The sequence below is a fragment of the Pongo pygmaeus genome, chromosome 7, assembly GCF_028885625.2.
Source record: "Pongo pygmaeus isolate AG05252 chromosome 7, NHGRI_mPonPyg2-v2.0_pri, whole genome shotgun sequence".
NCBI classification, from domain to species: Eukaryota; Metazoa; Chordata; class Mammalia; order Primates; family Hominidae; genus Pongo; species Pongo pygmaeus.
In genome coordinates this window covers 153,476,772-153,497,330 of record NC_072380.2, presented here as the reverse complement: position 1 = coordinate 153,497,330, position 20,559 = coordinate 153,476,772, and the positions used below count along the sequence as shown (strand labels likewise).

The 20,559-nt window shown below is 48.2% G+C and overlaps 1 protein-coding gene across 8 annotated transcripts in view; it reads left to right on the top strand.

Annotated features, from left to right (window-relative positions):
- Positions 1-20,559, top strand: part of AGO2 (argonaute RISC catalytic component 2) — a 118,078-nt gene that overhangs the window by 33,516 nt on the left and 64,003 nt on the right. For 5 of the 8 annotated variants that reach the window (XM_054499834.2, XM_054499832.2, XM_054499835.2 and 2 more), the window contains exon 2: positions 16,888-17,083. In XM_054499834.2, coding sequence (XP_054355809.1) covers positions 16,888-17,083 — 196 coding nt within the window. Of the gene's footprint in view, positions 1-10,689; positions 11,092-13,303; positions 13,437-16,887; positions 17,084-20,559 lie in introns of those variants that run through there. The other 3 variants (XM_063669138.1, XM_054499839.2, XM_054499837.2) reach the window with 3 other exon arrangements.

The following is a 20,559-nucleotide window of genomic DNA, read 5'->3' as shown; positions in this document are numbered from 1 at the left end:
CAGGGCATCTTCAATCCAAAGGGGAAAGACCGTGGAGGAGGAGGCTGTGAGGTTTCTGTGTGCTGGCCCGCCGCTGACCTGCCTATCACATAAACCCACCAAAGCAGGGTGCCTTACCTAGGGGTAGAAAATATTTGGGGGGAAAAAAGCAATAAAAAATATTTTAAAATTTTAAAGTACAGTATAATAACTATTTACATAGTGTTTACTTTGTTTTAGGTATTATAAGTAATCTAGAGCTGATACAAGGTAGATGGGAAGATGTGTTCAGGTTCTAGGCAAACACCAAGAGATGACTGTAGCTGGCAGACACATGCTCTGTTGCTCCAGAAAAAGAAGCAACCAGGGTGGGGCAGACAGCCCAGACTGCCATGGTTGGGGAGCGAAGGGAAAATCAGAACCTACCTGGAGACCATTCACCATATGGTGCACATCCATCAGCCTAGCACTTGTCAGGCATGATTCTAAGCCCTGGGATAGACCAGGGGGCAGAAACAGAGACATTTCTCTTTGGGGTGTGCCTAGTGCAGGGAGGACTGGAGATGTAGTGTGCCAGGCGGCAAGCACTGTTGAGGCGAGCACAGCGGCGGGGGCTGGGGCTGCTGGGGGCATGCACCGTTTTTAACAAGCCAGTCAGCAGTCTCTAAGGAGGTGACATTGAACAAAGACCTGAAGGAGGTGAGTGGGTAAGCAAACCACAGGGATTTGAGGAAAGAGTAGACAGGAAGTGCAAAGGCCCTGGGGCAGGAGCGCATTGGGTGCCTTGTGGCCGGAGAGCCTTGGAACCTGTGGGAACCTGGCTGTCTCCAGGTGCAGATGAGATGCCACTGGGGGACTTGAGAGTGGAGGGATGACCCAGTCGCCCTTCCTGGTACCTCTGGCTGCTGTGTGGACACAGGGGCCCTGGTAGGCACTGTGAAGTGATCCAGCTGGGAGAAGATGATGGCTCTGGCCTGCACGCAAATGGTGGAGGTGAAGTTGACAGATTCGAGACGCAATTCGAATTCGGTTTTTTTGGTTTTTTTTTTTTTTTTTTTTTTGAGACGGAGCCTCACTCTGTCGCCCAGGCTGGGGTGCAGTGGTGTGATCTCAGCTCACTGCAACCTCCACCTCCCTCTCAATCCTATGGGGTCTTGGTGACCCACTCACAGGGATTTGAAGGAGGCAGAGCAGAGAGAGGGGACATAGGACGGACGTGGCGCCAGCAGACATGGAGGCCTCTTTCCAGAAGGATGTAATTCTCCTCCGAATGGGAAAACAGAGCGTGTTTTGGATTTTTTTTTTTTTGACATGGAGTTTCGCTCTGTCACCCAGGATGGAGTGCGGTGGCACAATCTCGGCTCACTGCAACCACTGCCTCCCGGGTTCAAGCAATTCTCCTGCCTCAGCCTCCCAAGTAGCTGGGATTACAGGCATGCACCACCACACTTGGCTAATTTTGTATTTTTAGTAGAGATGGTGTTTCTCCATCTTGGTCAGGCTGGTCTCTAACTCCCGACCTCAGGTGATCTGCCCGCCTGGGCCTCCCAAAGTGCTGGGATTACAGGCGTGAGCCACCGCGCCCGGCCTGTGTTTTGGATCTTTAGACCCCATGACGCTGACTCCTGCATGTGCTGCAGGAGTCTGAGCAGAGGCCACAGTTAACACAAGGCTGGGAAGCAGAAGCCTTGCCAAGGGCAGGAGTAATTAAAGGACACGTCTTTCGAGTAGACTTCATACATGTCCCACTTTTGTGCCTTACAGCTTATGTTGTTTGTAAATGACATCTTTGTAAAAAATAACTTTTCTGATCGTTGTTCACACATAGGAATGCGTTGTGGTTCAGCAAGCTGGCTGGATTCTTTCTGGCTCTAACAGTGTGCCTGCCAAGGCGTCTCATCTTCACAGAGGCCATCACATCGTCTGCATGTGTCTTTGTGTCCATTTGCCTTTTAAATCATGAGAGGGCAGGGCACGGTGGCTCATGCCTGTAATCCCAGCACTTTGGGAGGCCGAGAGATCCAGATCACTTGAGGTCAGGATTTCAAGACCAGCTTGGCCAACACGGTTAAACCCCATCTCTGCGAAAAATACAAAAGTTAGCCAGGTGTGGTGGTGGGTGCCTGTAATCCCAGCTATTCTGGAGGCTGAGGCAGGAGGATAGCTTGAACCCGGAACGCAGAGGTTGCAGTGAGCCGAGACTGCGCCACTGTACTCTAGCCTGGGAGACAGACTGAGAACCTTGTCTCGGGGAAAAACAAACCAACCAAAAAATCATGAGAGGGTCTTGATTTCCAGACAGGTGAAAAGATGTAGATCATGTAAGGGATGTCTGCATACCAGGCACCTCATTTAGAGAGATGGCTTTGAGCACCCCGGATGAGTGTGTTAAATTTCTCGCTTAGGTGGTGGCCTGGACCCTGTAGGTAGTGTAAATTCAAAACGCAAACCTGGGAGTGTCGGACCCGGAGCTGCAGGTTTTAGGGGGTTGGGGGCATTCACAGGCCCTCCTGCTTTTCTTCTTTCAGCTCTGGCTGCTCTTGGGCAGGCTTCATCTTCATCATCACAAAAGATGGTGAGCCCTTGGAATCCAACAGACTTTGTTTCAGATTCCAGCACACGTCTTTCTGCTGTGGCCTGAGTGGCTACTTTGGCTTCCCCCGTCTCATGTATGAAACGAGCAGGTGATAATCCTGGTCACAGGATTTTGCGTTCTGGTTAAGAAACCGCAGCGGCGCCACCACATAACGGACGCTCAGCGCACATCTCTTTTAGATGCTGGCCTGTCGGTGGGATGGCAGAAACTATTCAGGTGTGGTGATGATTCTGCTTTGGGGACTGCTTCCCGAGCGGGTGCATCCTGCCGTGTTTTAACACTGCTGGGCATTGTGAGTGGTGGCAAGATGAGGAGGCCGACCCTGTACTCACTGGGCTCCAGGTCTGCCTGTGAGCTGCGGAGGGCAGGGTGGAGTGGCCTCAGCGTGAGCAGCAGGATGGGAGCCTCAAGGAGGGAGAGCTGGGTTCGGAGAAAGTGGCCTCTGTTGTCGCGTTTCTGTCATTGAGCAGATTGAGCAAAAGCAGAGGCAGGAAAACGCATGGGGAGGCTGGTGGTGCGAGCCCACGGTAGCCATGAGTCCTGCAAGGAGGTGTCTGGGTTTGGGCCCTGAAAACTTTGGAGAAGAGGTGACCGCTGTGCAGTTGTCTTGTGCCATTTAAGGTAATTCTGCCCCTTTGGGGCAGGTGTAGCTCCAGTTTTCAGAGGAGGAAATGGGGTTGGGGGGTGGCAGGCAGAGGAAGCAGCAGGCCAGAGTCCCAGAGCAGGCGGAGAGCAGCCAGCACGCGCTTCCTGCTGGTGGAGCTCAGACAGGGCTCGGCACCAGGGCTGTCGGGCAAGCGGGAGGAAGAGCTGCGGCTCCGGGGTGCGGTGCTGCCGCGCAGAGTGGACCCGCGGTCCTACGGCACCGTGGGCTTGTAGGCACAGGGAAATGGAGGCACTCCCAAAGGAGCTGAGTGTCAGGCCTGGCACAGGTTGGAGAAGGGCTAGGTATTCTGGTTAAAACCGCAGGAAAGATGGCTGCGAAGCAGGAGAGATGCAGACTCTCTCTGTGTAGAAATGTTAGCAGCATTTGGTTTTCCTCAAGTAACGGAACGCAAACGTCTGCTTCCTGTTGAGTCCTGCTGCCTTTGCCGAAGAGAATTCTTTTTGGTGCTGTGGCTTCAGAACACCTGAATACAGCCCTGGAAGTTGTCCTCTAGCCCAGAACTCGCCGTCTCGGGGTTCAGACATCTTCCCATAGGGGTCGTGGACGCTCTTGTGGGTGTCTGTTTCTTGACCCCGAGGTCGGCAGTGGCTGAGCTGCTGTGTGGGACCCCAGTCCCTCTTGCTGTCCTGCCTCATCTCCTCCTTTCTCACCCTCCTGGGTTAGATCTTGTACAATAGGAAGCTCAGTGTTGGACCCGGCCCCTAGAAAGGACAGCCGTGCGCCCTACAGCCCAGCACGGGGCCCCGCCAGGCATCCGCTGGCACTGGCACTGGCACTGGCATCTGCTGTGAGGCCCCTGGCGGGCAGGGTCATCTCTTGGTCCTCCCAGGTGGCAGATGACGCAACAGCCCGGTGATGAGTGGAACAGGCGTGTGTGTTTCAGCAGATGAGCAGGAGATGTTGATGGATTTTGCTGCCTCGCTGATAAAAATAGACATTTATTCTTTTCAAGACAGGCAGAAAGGCTAAGATGTGTTAGTAGCCCTGTGGGACGGAACTCAGATGGCAGTTTTTCATTTTTGATGTCTTTTTTTTTTTTTTTTCTTGATTCCTTTTCTCTTAAAATTAGGCCTCACAAGCTAATCCTGTAGATCAGGCTGAAGCTGACAGGAGTGAGGCTGAAGCTGACAGGAGTGAGCCTGAGATTTCTGAATGCTCATTTATTTCTCATTCCATCCTCGAGATTCGGGCTTGAAGCCAGGAGGCCTTCCCCCAGGAAAGGGCCCCCACTCAGGCAGAGAGGCCGGGGGGGCCCCGCCCAGCCCCCATCGGTGTCCATGGCTGCTGCCAGAAGCGGAGTCAGAGAAAGTAATGTCAGCCAGACTTCAACTCCAGCTGGGTGTGAGCACCTTATGCCACCGCTGCCAACGCCGCCCTGCATCCGTGCTGCGCTGCGTTGGCACTGGAGAGGCTGGGAGGCTCTGGGAATTGGAATCCCTGGCTGTGCTTGCCGGAAAGGGTGTATGTAAATGAGGCGGTTTTCCTGCCACCTCTGCAGATGATTCAGCCCAGCAAGTGTGAAGAGGGAGGGAACGTCCCTGCCAGAGCTGGGACACAGTGCAGGGGCGTGGTTATAAATGAACGAAACAGCTCTTCTGCGGAGTTTTTTTTTTCTTCTATACAATTTCTCTGTGAGTTCCCTTTAACCATGATGTAAAACCCACGTTGTGGCTTTAGTCTTCTGTTTCAAATAACATGTTCACCAGCAACGGTGCAGAACAGTGGGACGCACTCTGGGGCCAGGGTGCCTGTCTGCATCCTGGTTGGCTGGCTGGCACCCTCAGGCAGGTCCCCCCAGGCTGGTGGGCACCAGGGGAGTTCTCCCCGACAGGGCTGTGTCTCGCAGGATGAGACAGCAGCCATGCGATGACGTGGGCCTGTCCCCCACCCCGGCCACTTGCCTCTCCCCTGCTGCTCCACCGATTCCTCCCAGGCTGCATGTGACCGGGATGTGCTGCCTCACCTGTAGATACCACTTTATTCATCTGTGAGACTACGCTGGGAAAATGGGCTCACTGCAGATCTTGCATTGGGCACTTTTTAAATCTCTCTGGGCATCTGTTAAATGGCATGATGACTATCTGTGCTTACATCTTAAGCGTCTATTTTGTTTGTTTGTTTGTTTGTTTTGAGATGGAGTTTTGCTTTTGTTGCCCAGGCTGGAGTGCAATGGTGCCATCTCAGCTCACTTCAACGTCTGCCTCCAGGGTTCAAGCGATTATGCCATCTCAGCCTCCCAAGTAGCTGGAATTACAGGCATGCGCCACCACGCCCGGCTAATTTTGTATTTTTAGTAGAGACGGGGTTTCACCATGTTGGTCAGGCTGGTCTTGAACTCCTGACCTCAGATGGTCTGCCCGCCTTGGCCTCCCAAAGTGCTGGGATTACAGGCATGAGCCACCACACCCAGCCAGCGTGTGTTTTCTTTAATTTAGGGATATGTCAGAGAAAAATAGAATGATGTATCCAACACTCGTCTTCCTCCCAGAGTTTGTTCATTTTTTTTAATAATTTAGTTTTAAATAACAAATATAATAAACCTACTTAAAAAATACAGAAGCACAGGCCACGTGCAGTGGCTCACGCCTGTAATCCCAACACTTTGGGAGGCCAAGGCAGGAGGATCGCTTGAACCCAAGAGTTTGAGGCCAGCCTGGACAGCACAGGAGGGCTCCATCTCTATAATATGTGTGTGTGTGTATATATATAATATATAATATATAAAATTATATGTAATATAAATATATAATATATAATGATATATAATATATCATTATATATAATATATATTATATAATGATATATATCATTATATAATATAATGATATATCATTATATAATATAATTATATATATCATTATATAATATAATTATATATCATTATATTATATAATGATATATCATTATATAATATAATTATATATCATTATATAATATAATTATATATTATATATCATATATATAATAAATTATATATTATATATAATATATAAATTATATATTTTGTATATTATATATTATATATAATAAATTATATATTTTGTATATTATATATTATATATAATAAATTATATATAATAGAATAATATATAATAAATTATATATAATAGAATAATATATATTATATATTATATAAATATAAAATATATAATATAATATATAATATATTATGTATTATATATTATATTATATATAATAATATATTATATATTATATATATAATAATATAATATATATAATACATATATAGCCTGGCATGGTGGCACACGCCTGTAGTCCCAGCTATTTGGGAGGCTGGGACAGGAGGATCACTTGAGCCCTATGATCGCACCACTGCACTTCGGCTTCAGCAACAGAGCGAGACTCTGTCTCATAAAATAAAATAATAAAATACATAAAATAAGATATAAAATGAATAAATAGAAGCATAGAGAAGAGTAGAAAGACTATAGCTTGACCACCCAGGAATAATCACGATAAATATTTTGTTTTATAATTCTTCTGTAAGTTTTCCCTTTCATACCCCAAATGTGTATGTGTGTATAATATAGGACAGATGGGATTGCATCAAACACCATTCTGAAGCTTTTTCCCACTTACCAACACATGGAGCTCTTTCCGTGTAATTGATGGAGAAGCAGTGTCACTGAACTCTCCTCACAGTTCATTTAACCCATTTTCTACTGATGGACCTTTCAGTCCTTCTCAGTCTTTTCATGTGTAGACGCCTGAGTATTTCCTTAGGACAAATGCCTAGGTGTTGAGTTACCAGATCAAAAGGCTTGTAATTTTAAAAGGCTTCTGAAACAAACTTGAAATCTCCCCACATGGATGGGAGTGGCCATTTTTTTTCATGCACTATCCAGTCATATCCCTCACCATTTCCTGTTGGAGTTTTTGATTTCATTAATTTATATAAACTCTGTATATGTACGTTTATACCTTTAGGTTTGTGTATTTATGATGTCATAAAAATTTCCCAGTTTGTCATGCAATTAGAGAAATACACACACACACACACACACACACACAGTTTTTTTCTTTCCCTCAAGATGGGGTCTCACTGTGTCAGCCAGGCTGGAGTGCAGTAGCGTGATCTGGGATCACTGCAGCCTTGACTTCTCCAGGCTCATGTGATCCTCCCATCTCAGCACCGCTGAGTAGCTGGGACTACAGATGCATGCCACCATGACCGGCTAATTTTCTTTCTTTTTTTTTTTTTTGTACAGATGGGATTTTGCCATGTTTCCCAGGCTAGTCTCGAACTCCTGGCCTCAAGTGATCCACCTGCCCTGGCCTCCCAAAGTGCTGGGATTACAGGTGTGAGACACCACACCCAGCCAGAAATCATCTTTTGCAACCTCTTTTTGGTTCTAAGAAAGAGGGCCGGGCACGGTGGCTCATGCCTGTAATCCCAGAAAGAGCATTCCCACCCCAAAACTATAAAAGGTTATTAAATTTTAAAATATTTCTGTGGACGTTTTTGTTCCATTTAAAAATGCTATCTATTTACAGTTTCTATTTGAAATTTATTTTGTAATAAGATGTGAGAGAGAGCTCACCTTATTTTTTTCCTTCAGATATTCAGAAAATTGTTCCGACTGAGTTATTTCTCTCCTGTCCCCTTAACTGGCAAGCCCCCTCCAGCCAACCCGAGTGCTGCCAGTGGCTTGCCTGCCCATTCAGGGAGCTGGTGATGGTTTTCCTCCCTGCCGTCTTCTGAAGACGAGCGCCCTGAGAGCAGGAGTAGGAGGTGCTCAGGCAGTGTAGGGTGAGTGGCATCGTGCGTTGAGGTAGAGTTTAGGAAACCCTTAGTACGGGGCTTGGCACCTGCAGACCTCACTGGTGGGCAGGTGTTCCTGTGCTCGCAGATTGAACTGAGTGAACCTGGTGAGGATGGATTGTCATGCATTTTGTTCCTCCAGCTCCTTTTTGATTTAAGCAGAATTGTTATCCATTCAAGGCAGCGTGGCCTGGTGGCAAGGCTTGCGTGCTCTGGTAGCCATGATTGCTGTGTGTGAGTCCCAGCTCTGCCTGTCAGGTGTCCTTGCAGACATCTCGGACCACATCTGTAGGATGGGGATCCTGCCTGCCTTGCTCATAGTAAGGATTAAAGAGGTTATTTGCCTGAAGGTGTCTGCATTGTACCTGGCGCAATGGTGGTGGCCATTGCTTCTTCAATTATGGGAACTTATGTTAAAAAGGGAAGTAAACATTTTATGTAAGTATTGAGAAATGTACTAGGTATCTAGGATGAATCAGTTACTGTAAAAGGGCACAAAGTTGTTTTTTTTTTTTTTAACTTTCCTAGCTGCTTAGCACAGATATGAGGCATGAGGGTGGCAGATCAGTGTATGTTGGCCGGGCACAGTGGGATTACACGCCTGTAATCCCAGCACTTTGGGAGGCCAAGGCGGGCAGATCACCTGAGGTCAGGAGTTTGAGACCAGCCTGGCCAACATGGTGAAACCCCGTCCCTACTAAAAATACAAACATTAGCTGGGTATGGTGACGCACGCCTGTAATCCCAGCTACTCGGGAGGCTGAGGTGGGAGAATCACTTGAACCCAGGAGGCAGAGGTTGCAGTGAGCTGAGATCACACCACTGCACTCCAGCCTGGGCAACAGCGAGACTCCATCTCAAAAAAAAAAAAAAAAGTTTTTGTCTATTTTTATTGATACGTAATAGGTATATATATTTTCAGGGAACATACATGTGATAGGTAGGTCAGATTCTTGTATGTTTTGGGTGAAAAAAGGATTGTTTGGAAAACAAGACTCTTTCTGAAGTACAAGAGATGTCACATAGACCCGCATCAGGGCAGTCAGCTGATTTGATGGCTGATGTTGGTGGAGGGGCAAACTGGAAATCACAATCCTAGCCCTGTGGTCTGCTGCCCAGGTGCCCTGGCTGTCACCTCACCCTGTGGAGCTCCTGGCTCCTCAGCTGTGCAATGAAGACGAGTCCAAAAGAGAGGACATGAGAAGAGACAAGAATGTGCTGGAAGTCTTGTACTGGAGTAATGTTGATGCTGGAGACATGCTGGCTTCTTAGTTGAAACAGGCTGGGTGCTGTGGCTCACGCCTGGAATCTCAGCACTTTGGGAGGCCAAGGCAGGAGGATCACTTGAGGCCAGGAGTTTGAGACCAGCCTGGGTGACATAGCAAGACCCTGTCTCTACTAAAAAGGACAAAATATAAAATAAACAGTAAAGACTATTTGTAAAAGGTAGAGTAATAGCCTTCCTATGGATGCCTTATGGTTTTGTCCTGAAAACATTTGGGATTGAGTCATAAACCCATAAGGCATTTTTACTAAGAGTCGGTGTAACAGCAAGATATTCTTTTATTCATCCGTGTATTCATTCAGTCAACAGTTGCACAAAAACAGACACAGTCCTTGCTATATTGCAGTGCCTACATTCTAGTGGGAGAGGCAGATACAGAGTCAGAATCACAAAAGAAATCTAGAGTTGAAACCAGAAAAGGCTGCAGAGAAGAGTCAGAGAAATATACGCGTAAGGCATTCTTCATGTCTCCACTGAGAGGTGTCAGGCTTCGAGCAGCCCTGGACCAGCATGTGGGTCTGCCTTAGTAGGGCCGGTGGTTGAGATGCTGTGGTCTCATCAGCTGCCTCGATTGGGGAATATTTCTGTAGGAGATAACTTACATTTTACCAGTATTTCTTTAATTCCTCCTTGTCTTTATTATAGTATATTGTTTTTTTTTTTGAGACAGAGTTTTGCTCTTGTTGCTCAGGCAGGAGTACAAGAGTGTGATCTCAGTTCACTGCAGCCTCCACCTCCCAGGTTCAAGTGATTCTCCTCCCTCAGCCTCCCAAGTAGCTGAGACTACAGGTGCCTGCCACCATGCCTGGCTAATTTTTGTATTTTTAGTAGAGACGAGGTTTCACCATGTTGGTCAGGCTGGCCTCGAACTCCTGACCTCAGGTGATCCACCCACCTCAGCCTCCCAAAGTGCTGAGATTACAGGCGTGAGCCACTGTGCCTGGCCTTATTACAGTATTTCTAATATTGTTGAGTAAAGACAGATGATGGATCAAAGAGGATGTTTTTGACTTGTGAGGAAAAGTGTATTCATCATTTATGGGGAAAAGTTTTCTCGTAAAGATCACGGGGTGGCTTTCAGGACCATTTCTCAAAGAGATAATGGTGGTTGCAGTTTCAGGTTGAACCACAGACATTTATTTTAAAAAACCCCAACAGGAAATTCCGTGTTGATGGTTAGTCATCTGCGGGAGCTTAGGTGTTTGTTTATAGTCAGTCCTAGACTGTACAGGTGTGTCATGCTCTTCCTTTGCATGCTGTATTGCTCACTAAAATAAGGTTAACATTTTCAGGCTGTTACTCATTAAACTAAAAGAGGGGAGCAAGTGGTTTAGGGGTGATCATCAGTCTGATCTGGAGGCGCGGGCTGCCTGTGTCGGCCTCAGCAGCAGCACTCCAGTCTTCCCTGGGGGAGTTCTCCCTGCTATCCTCGCCCAGCATCTTCTACAGCCCCTGCTTTTGGGGTGACTGCTCCCTGCTCATGTTGCCTCCCATGGCCCATTCTTTTGGTGTTGCCAAGAACCAGGCTGAGACAGGTTGGAAATGCTCCAATAATTTCCTTTACTCAGGGAGAACAGAAACGAAAGCCTTCCAGGAACCGCGCCCGCAGAACACAGAAGTGCTCAACAGAAGTGCGAAGATGCTGCTGGAGGACAGCCCCATTGCCCCCGCTGTGAGGACTGCCCCCACCTGGGGCTGCACCCAGAGCTTCCTTCCCTCCTTCATTCCGACCCAGCCTTCCCATGGGCCCAAGGGAGTGAAGGCAAAAGCTCCTTCTCAGGGTGCGGATGCAGCCGGGGAGCGGTGGTGGATGGCTACATCCTGTGTCCCCAGGCCCACAGGAGGAGGGGTAGGGGCCGTTTCATAAGCTGGGACCCATGAGGTCCTGAGGCTGCAGCAGGATCTGTTCCCGGGCAAAGGGGGCCTAGGGCTCTGGTCGATGGCCAGCATTCCCTGGAACGTATTCTCTGAGCCTGTGCACCAGCTCCCATTGCCACATTGAGACTCCCTTGGTGGCATCAGCTGGCTCCTGAGCCGATGCCCCTGGTTCTGAGGAGCACTGATGCAGTGGCTCCTGCTCAGGGCTGGAGGGTGCACTCTTCCTTCCTGATGCAGAGCTCTGGCTAGAGGCAGGAGCAGCCTCCCCTGTGGAGGTGGGTGACCGGTGGCTGGCGAAGTGGGTTGTGTTGACTCCCTTCCACCATGGGGCATGTTTGTGCCTCCGTTTCTTTGGCGTCCGTATTTGGGCGGGTTCTGTGGCCCTAAACCTGGGACCCCCATCTGTGCCTCTGCTTCCTTGGTGTCCGTATTTGGGTGGGTTCTGTGGCCAGGTTTTGTGGCCAGAAACCTGGGACCCCCATCTGTGCCTCTGCTTCCTTGGTGTCCATATTTGGGCGGGTTCTGTGGCCAGGGACCTGGGACCCCCATCTATGCCTCCGCTTCCTCGGCGTCCGTGTTTGGGCAGGTTCTGTGGCCAGGGACCTGGGACCCCCAAAGTGCGAGGGTTCCTTTTCCTCCCCATCTTGTTGCATTTGACTTTTGGTGTGTCCTTACAGACCTGGGGGGCTCCAGAGCCCCTGTCGAGGTCAGTTTGCCCCGGTTTGGGAGTCAGACTGGGGGGAAGGGGGTAGAACGCATCAGCTGGGGACCCAGCTCCAGCCATCCCTGCTGCGCAGCCGTGGCGCCTGGGCCAGACGCATCTCTGTGAACGTGGGCTGGGTGAGGCTTTGGCTTTGGCTCACCGTGGACTCATTGGTGGCCCGAGCCTGGCATGGGAGACAGCATACAGTTGTCTGCACTCCGGCTGATAGGAGCAGATGTTCCGTCTGCGTTCCCTGCACACATTCTGAGACCGTCTCTGTCCATTTCACCAAAAAAGCTGCCATGACTGTGTTTAGCGTCAACTTGGGTGGCCATAAGGGAGGCTTGCTTGTGTAGACAACAGGTGAGTTGTCACCCTCGTGTCCTGATTTCAGCAGGAGAGTACAGCTTGATAGCATCTACTCTCTGGTCTGTGCTCACTGAGCCATCACTTTGTCCTGATCCGCGGCTCGTGCTGACGGCACGGATCTCAGTGGCTGCTGTGCCACTGCCTGGCCAGGGCATCACAGACACCATGTCTGCACCTGGCTTGGCCCAGGGTGTGGCACAGAAGTGTTTAGCAGCCCTGAGCTATCCTTCTCACTTTCTTTGGCCTGCACATTTTCTGGCTGATGCCCAGTGTAATGAGTACAGAGTTCTATGAGGACCATCGGGAAGCATGGCTTTGAATAATGACTCACTTTGGAGCTCCGGAAAGAGCTTTGCGTGTCATTTGGGTGGCAGATCTTTAACCGTTTACATCCCCTGAGACATGGGTGCTGAGCACTGGGCCGGCTTCCTAGGAGACAGCCATGGGCCCCTGTGCCAGCCTCACAGCGAGGCTGCCACCCAAGCTCAGGCCGCAGCTGCGCAGCCTATGGGTGCTGACCCAGGCCTGTGGTTCACTCGCTGGTAGCCAAAGCGGCTTCGCGGAAGAGCTGGGCTAGTCATTTATTTAATGACTCTGAATTTCTGCAGCTGCTCTCCCCACCTCAGGGTACACTTCTGCGTCTGCGGGGGATCCTGGCAGGCCTGCACTTTATTCTTCACACACCAACTTTCCCCTGTCCCTGTCCCTTACTTAGATGGCCCTCAGGGCAAGTAGCACGGAGTCTGCTCCACATCCCTCCCTGAAAAGTCGGGGAGGAGCCAACTCCGAAAGGGGTTTCTTCAGGGGACCACCTGCTCCTGCAGGAGGCTCGCCTGCCGCCCACCTCTGCTGACGTCCGCTGTGTATACTGAAGTTTTTTGTTCCCCGTGACCCAGTTGCTCACACAGGAAGCCAATTACTCATTCACTATTTTTCCCTTTCACTGTGTGAGATGCGGCTCTAAAAATGGAATCTTAAACAAATGTGCTGAGTGATGCCGATTCAGTGAACACAGCACGGCTGTGTACGTGACACTGCGCTGGGTTCCGGGCCTTGCCCTCCGAACTCGCTGTCTAAGGAATGGGTATGGCCTTAAGTGCAGAGGGGCCTGCCAGCCCTGGGCCCCGGGGAGCCATCGCCCCTCCCAGGAGCAGCTGAGGTCCCTTCCAACCACAGGTACACCTTACTTTATTGCCCTGCACAAAGAATGTATGCTTTTTTCCTTCCTGCCTTCCCTCCCTCCCTCCTTTCCTCCTTCCTTCCTTCCCTCCCTCCCTCCTTTCTTCCTTTCCTCCCTCCTTCCTTCCCTTCCTCCTTTCCTCCTTTCCTCCCTCCCTCCCTCCTGCTCTCCCTCCCTGCGTCACTCCCTTCTTTACTCCCTCCCTCCTTCCCTCACAAATGGAATGTTTGTAGTAGCCTGAGGAACTCTTGGCGCCATTCTTCCAGTAACGTGCTCACTTAGTGTCTCTGTCAGCATTTTTTAAGCAATAAAGTGTTTTTAAATTAAGATATGTACATTATTTACACACAATGCTATTACACACTTAGTAGACTACAGTATAGTGCAAACAACTTTTATATGCACTGGGACACCAAAGCATTGGTGTGACCTGCTTTATTGCGGCGATCTGGAACCGAGCCTGCAGTGTGGCTGAGGTGCACTGTGCTAGAATCCTGGGATTCCTGAATGAAAGCATTTGCCTTTCTGTTCCCAAAGGTTTCAACCTTCAATGCAGAGACAAGACTAACACTTATGGAAGCAACTGGAAGCCCATTTAAAATAAGACTGGTTAGTTGCTGGGTAGGATATGTGGCAGAACGTGCCACCTGTGGCCTGGGGAGGAGGTGCCCGTGGGGTGTCTGGAGAGAGTGTCCACGGACAGGTGGAACCTTGATTACTCCTTGGAACATCCTTGGAGGATGGAGGAGATGGGGGAGGATGGCTGCTCCCAGTGGTCCTGGAAGTTGTGGGGAGGTGAGGTTGAGTCTTGGATGCAGGCAAGGGATTTGGGACTCGGCTGTTGGACAGGCAGTGGGAGCCAGGAGGTGGGAGCCAGGACCTGCTCCGTGAATGCCAGTGTGGTGGCATCTTCCTGGTGAAGGCATCCCAGATGCCTCCTCCTCGCGGGCTTTCGTTTCTTTAACAGAGAGCACATGGAGAGTGCGTCCCTAGGTGGTGTTAGAATTCCCTTTAGAACCATCCGTGTCAAATGTGACAAGTGCGTGTGTGGCCCATCCATGTCTTGTGGCCTCTTGTACATGTGGTCCCCACCTTGGTGCATTATTCACCTGTCGGGGCCAGGGGCTCACAGCCTGGGGTGGGCATCCAGTGCCCTTCTTGTCATCCCCACCTTCCTTGTGCATGGGGGTCGTGTCTGCACACTTCTGCTCTGTCTCCTCCTGCACGCTTTGGCTTTGATCCTCCAGCTTGTATCTGCAGCTTACACGTGGGACTCCCTGTGAGTGATCAGAGTAGATTTCAGGCACCCCGAGGTCTCAGGCCTGCAGAGGCGTCCTTGGCAGTGGAGTTGCCTTCCCGAAGATACGGAAAGGTGGACCCTCCCTGGCCTCTCTGCCTGGAAAACTTTTACGTCTTTAACTTGTAATTTTATATTCCATGTGCCTTCACGTGAAGCAAGAAAGAACTATCTTAGGAAATTGCACATTGTATGAATTACCGCTGCGTTTTCCCATTGCCTTTATTCACAGGGGTTAGTACCAGGCTGCGTGCAGGTTTCTTCGCCTCCCACGCCAGGTGTTGCAGAGGAGGTGGTCTCAGGGGAGGCTCCTTAGGAGAAATAGGGTCAGCCTGAGCCCTGGGCCCGAGCTGCATCTGTGCCTGGACTCTGCCTGGGGGCCCAGTGGAGGGGCCTGGTTTGGAGGCGGCCGAGCAGCTCTGCTTCACCTGCGAGTAGCTCGTGTTCCAGCCCAAAACCTTCTCGCAGCCAGCAGTGTGCCCCTTTGTGGTATGGTTGTGAGGCTCGGTTAAGTAACTGCATGAGCACCTTGTAAGCTGGGAGTCACCGAAGGACAGTGACTCTCCTCCCCAAGAGAAGCGTGTCCGACCCTGAAATCGAGATTGGCCGTGGGGCCGGATTCCTGGGCTCTGTCCTGGACGTTTCCTGGGAGCCGTCTCACTGGGTGGTTGGAGCCACCTGAGAACGGGGCCACGTGTTGGCGAGCGCTTTGTTCTACTCCGGTGTGGTGTACAGAGAGGCTCAGCCGGTCCTCAAGGGAGTGGCTGGCTCCGCTGAACCCACCTGGACTGCGATGTCCACTCCCTGTCACAGTCAGGGTCCTTGCTGGGAAAGATCTTGGTGAGCTGCAGAGCTTATGAAAAGTCATCAGACGTCATCATGTGGATGACTGACACCTGGAAACTGTCCCTGGTGGCAGCATGGGCGCTGCTTGAGAACTCGGTTTGTTTGTTTTATTTATTTATTTAGAGATGGAGTCTTGCTCTGTCACCCAGGCTGGAGTTCAGTGGCATGATCTCGGCTCACTGCAACCCCCGCCTCCCAGGTTCAAGTGGTTCTCCTGCCTCAGCCTCCTGAGTAGCTGGGACTACAGGCACGTGCCACCACACCCGGATACTTTTTGTATTTTTAGTAGAGATAGGGTTTCACCATGTTGGCCAGGCTGGTCTTGAACTCCTAACCTCAGGTAATCTACCCACCTCGGCCTCCCAAAGTGCTGGGATTATAGGTGTGAGCCACCGCGCCCAGCCTGACTTGGTTTATTTTTGTAACGTTGGCCCAGGGCATGGTGCCCAGCCCACAGGGGCACCCGCTGAGTGCCATTGAAGGATGGAGTGTCGTGGAAGTCTGTAGATGTGTCATCTATGAAGTCATGGCGACTTGGTGGAAGGCCACGCTGCCATGACATTTCCAAATGGTGTAACTCCGTGAGTTTAATAACCTTGAATGCATGTTAGTTTTCTCATAGGAAACAAACAAAAAAAACCAAATAATTCAAGGAGTCTCTGAGTTTTTCTAGGTCAGAAATACAGTAAGAACAGCTCATATTATTTTTAGTAGAGTACTTTTTCTTTCCAGTGGATGTCAATAGGGATTGAAGTACATGTGATTTTTTTTAAATGGAGAAGGGTTGTCTTTTTTTTAAACAGACATATGAGTGAAAATTGAAAATATTCTATTATTGAAAAATGTTTATTTGTCTAAATCTACGTTTTGAACTTTACTAATATGGAGCCACTGAAAACTTGAGTTGAGATGAAGTTTCTGCCGCTTATGCATAATAAAAAGCATTTCCTGAGTAAATGAATGGTTTAAACAGCAACAAGGGAGGGGCACTGCCTTGACACTTTTGGGCTCTTTGCCTTGTCTCCCGTGCTGGTAATTCATGCTGCCTCATCTGTCCAGTGTCTGAGACAGGAAGAAAGAACAGAAATGGACATGGCAAGTTTGATCACCAATGAGTTGTTATCATACGTTTTAAGTAAATTATTGGCTTAACGTTGAGACTCCTCCTCTGTGGAATGCAATATTGGCCTGGACATGAATGGAAACAGCAGAGGGGGGCATATAGTGGCTCAGGGCCGAGGGATGGGAAGGGCCGCAGAGCAAGCCTACTCCCCCGTTAACGGGTGTTCTCTCTGCCATTCCAGCACTTGCGCCTCCTGCGCCGCCGCCACCCCCCATCCAAGGATATGCCTTCAAGCCTCCACCTAGACCCGACTTTGGGACCTCCGGGAGAACAATCAAATTACAGGCCAATTTCTTCGAAATGGACATCCCCAAAATTGACATCTATCATTATGAATTGGATATCAAGCCAGAGAAGTGCCCGAGGAGAGTTAACAGGTATTACGTTTCATCCTTCATGAGCTGTGTAAGTGGTCTGCGCGGACAGACACGGCATTTAAACTAATCAACTCTGAAATTCTCAGCAGATCCATCTGGCTTTTTTCCAGAATGTTTCAGCTGCATTTGTTTTTCAAAAACAGTTTTTCAGAGTCAAACCTACGGATTGAAAAATATATATATATAAATATATATCAAGTTTTTGTATTGAGACACAGTTTCAGGATAGTGAAATACATACATCGTAAATGTACAGCTGGAAGAATTTTGACAAATGTATATACTGATCACCCTAGAAAGTTGCCTCATACCCTCTTCCGGTTACCCCCAGCCCCTAAAGTCACAGCGTTCTGATGTGTATCACATAGATTAGTTTCCGGGTCTGTATAGTGACACAGCCTCAATCCTGACTGCTTTTACTCAGCAGAATTTATGAGACCCACCTGCGCCATTGTGTGTATTTGTAGCTTATTTTTATTGCTAAAAGAATACTCTATTGCCCATTTCGTGGTCTGTTTTTCATCTTCCTTTTAAACACATGGGCAGTCTAGGCTGTGGCCATTATGAATAAGACTGCTGTGAACATTCTTGTTGAAGTTCTTTTTGTGGAGGTGTTTTCGTCTCTGTTAGATAAATACCTAGGAGTAGAATTGCTGGGCCGAAGGGCAGCTGTGCGTTTAGCTGCATGTGAACCTGCCAAATAAATGGTGTTCCCATGCTCCCGTCATGTTTTCCTCCCGTCAGCTCCGCTGAGTGTTTCCAAGGCCGCCCACCCCCACCAGCGCTCGATGTGGTCAGGCGTGTTTTTTTTTGTGTTTCGGTGGGTGAGTAGTGGTTTCTCATTGTGGTTAATTTTCATTTCTCTGGTACCTGATGATCTGAGCATCTTTCCATGTGTTTATATATTATTTTCATCGATTAAGCGATATATTATTTCCAGCAAAGTGTTGAAGTGTTTTGCCTGTTTTTTTTTTTTTTCACTGAGTTTCTTGTCTTTTTGTTATTGATCCGTGAGAGTTTCTAGTATATTCTGGATGCACATTGCATTTGTAAGGGTCCTCCGGAGCGACAGAACCAATAGGATAGAGATACAGTCATGTACCACATGACAACGTTTGGCCAGTGACAGACCACATATACCACCATGGTCCCAAAAGATTGTAAGGGAGCTGACATCATAGCCCACATAACATAGTATAGCAATGCGCTACCCTTTCTAAGTTTAGATTTTTTTATTTTTTATTTTGAGATAGAGTCTTGCTGTGTCACCCTGGAGTCCAGTGGCATGAACTTGGCTCACTGTAGTCTCCACCTCCTGGGTTCAAGCGATTCTCCTGCCTCGTCCTCCCGAGTAGCTGGGATTACAGGCGCCTGCCACCACACCTGGCTAATTTTTTGTATTTTTAGTAGAGACAGGATTTCACCATATTGGCCAGGCCACTCTCGAACTCCTGACCTCAAGTGATCTACCTGCTTCAGCCTCTCAAAGTGCTGGGATTACAGGCATGAGCCACTGGGCCCGACCTAGGTATATGTAGATGTACACATCCTTACCATGGTGTTACAATTGCCTGCAGTGTTCAGCAGTCACATGCTGTACAGGTTTGCGGCCTAGGTGTGTGGTAGACTCCACCTCCTGAGTATATGTAAATATACTCTTATGATGTTCACACTGCAATGAAATCGCCTGAGTGAATTTCTCAGGCCATATCCCCGTGGTTAAGCCACACATGACTGTACATATATCTATAGATATGAGAGGGGATTTATTAGGGGAATTGGCTCACCTGATTGTAGAGGCTAAGATGTCCCACAGCAGGCCATTTACAAGCTGGAGACCCTGGAGTGTCAGTAGTGGGGCTCAGGCCAAGACTGAAAGCCTTATAATCAGGGAAGCCAAAGACTGGAACCCACAGGGCTGCTGCTATAAGTCCTAGAACCCAAAGGCCAAGGGAGCCTGAAGTTCTGATGTCCGAGGCAGGAGGAAGACAGTGCCCCAGCCCTAGGAGGGAGAGAAGAAATCACTCTTTCTCTCCTTTTTTTTCTGTCTGTGCCCGCAGCTGATTGGATGGCACTACCCACACTGGGGGCAGATCCCCACCCGGTCTCTGACTAACATGCAGTCTCCTCTGGAAGCAGCCACACAGACATGCCCAGAAGTCAAGCTTTATTAGTTCTCTGGATTATTCTTTAATCTAGACACATTGGCACCTAAAAACCACCATTATGGAAGTCTATACTGGGAATATTTTCTCCTAGTCCAAAGTTTGTCATCTTACCTTCCTGATGGTCTCTTTCTTTTAATGAGCAGAACTTTTTAGTTTTGTTGAAGTCCAATTTATAAATTTTTAAAAATAGCTGTTACATAGTGTAGTCTCTCTAGGAAATTTTTGCCTACCTAGGGATCATAAAGATATTCTCCTGTTTTTATTTTAGAATTATAGTTTTTGCTTGCATATTTAGTCTGCGATCCATCTTGAATTAATTTTTATGTATGGTGTGAGGTAAGGGTCTGTTGAAAATACTTTTCTTTCCCCACTGATTTACCTGTTGACCTTTGAAAAAAATTGATTGTACAGGTTGAGTATCCCTTACTCAAAATGCTTAGGACTAGAAGTGTTTTAAGTTTTTATTTATTTATTTATTTATTTATTTTGATTTTGGAATATTTCTGTTATGCTTACCGGTTGAGCATTGCAGATCTGAAAACCTGACATCCAAAATGCTCCAATGAGCATTTCCTTTGAGCGTCATGTTGGTGCTCATAAAGTTTCAGATTTTGGAGCATTTTGGATTTGGGGTTTTCAGATTGGGGTGCTCAACCTGTATATGTGTGTGGATCTATTTCTGGATTCTCTTCTGTGTTGTCTTTAGGCCAGGAACTCTTGGTCATTTTAACTATAGTTAAGTGGTAAGGCTTGAAATCTGATTAAATAGTTCCTCCAAATTTGTTGTTCTTCACAGCTGTTTTAGCTATTCTGGATCTATTGCTTTTCCAAGTATATAGAATAATAAATATAAACAACTTATCAATTTCTGCTAGAAAGCCCCCTTGAATTTTTTATTGTGGTCACTATGAATCTAAAGTATGCTATGTTCTTGGATGCTATTATAAATGGTTGTGTAAATTTTTCTTTTCCTGGAATGGTGGGGAGTGACTGCTGTTGAGTATAGTGTTGATTTTTGGGATGGTGAAAATGTTCTAAGCCATAGTGATGGTTGCAGAACTCTGAATATGCTAAGAGAGAGAATGTCTGGGGACTTAGTTCTCATATCTGTAAAACTAAACAACTGGATTCACTCAACATGTCCAGAGTATGTTGAGAGTTCTATGAGGTTCTTTAAATATGCGCTTACTAAAATATGTATTTCTGAACAAAAGCTATGTGCACCACTGGGTTAAGCAGCTTTCTTTACTAAAGGTCTTCCTAGATCTTTTAGTATATCTCATTGCTGTGTGGCTCTCCATCAGTGGG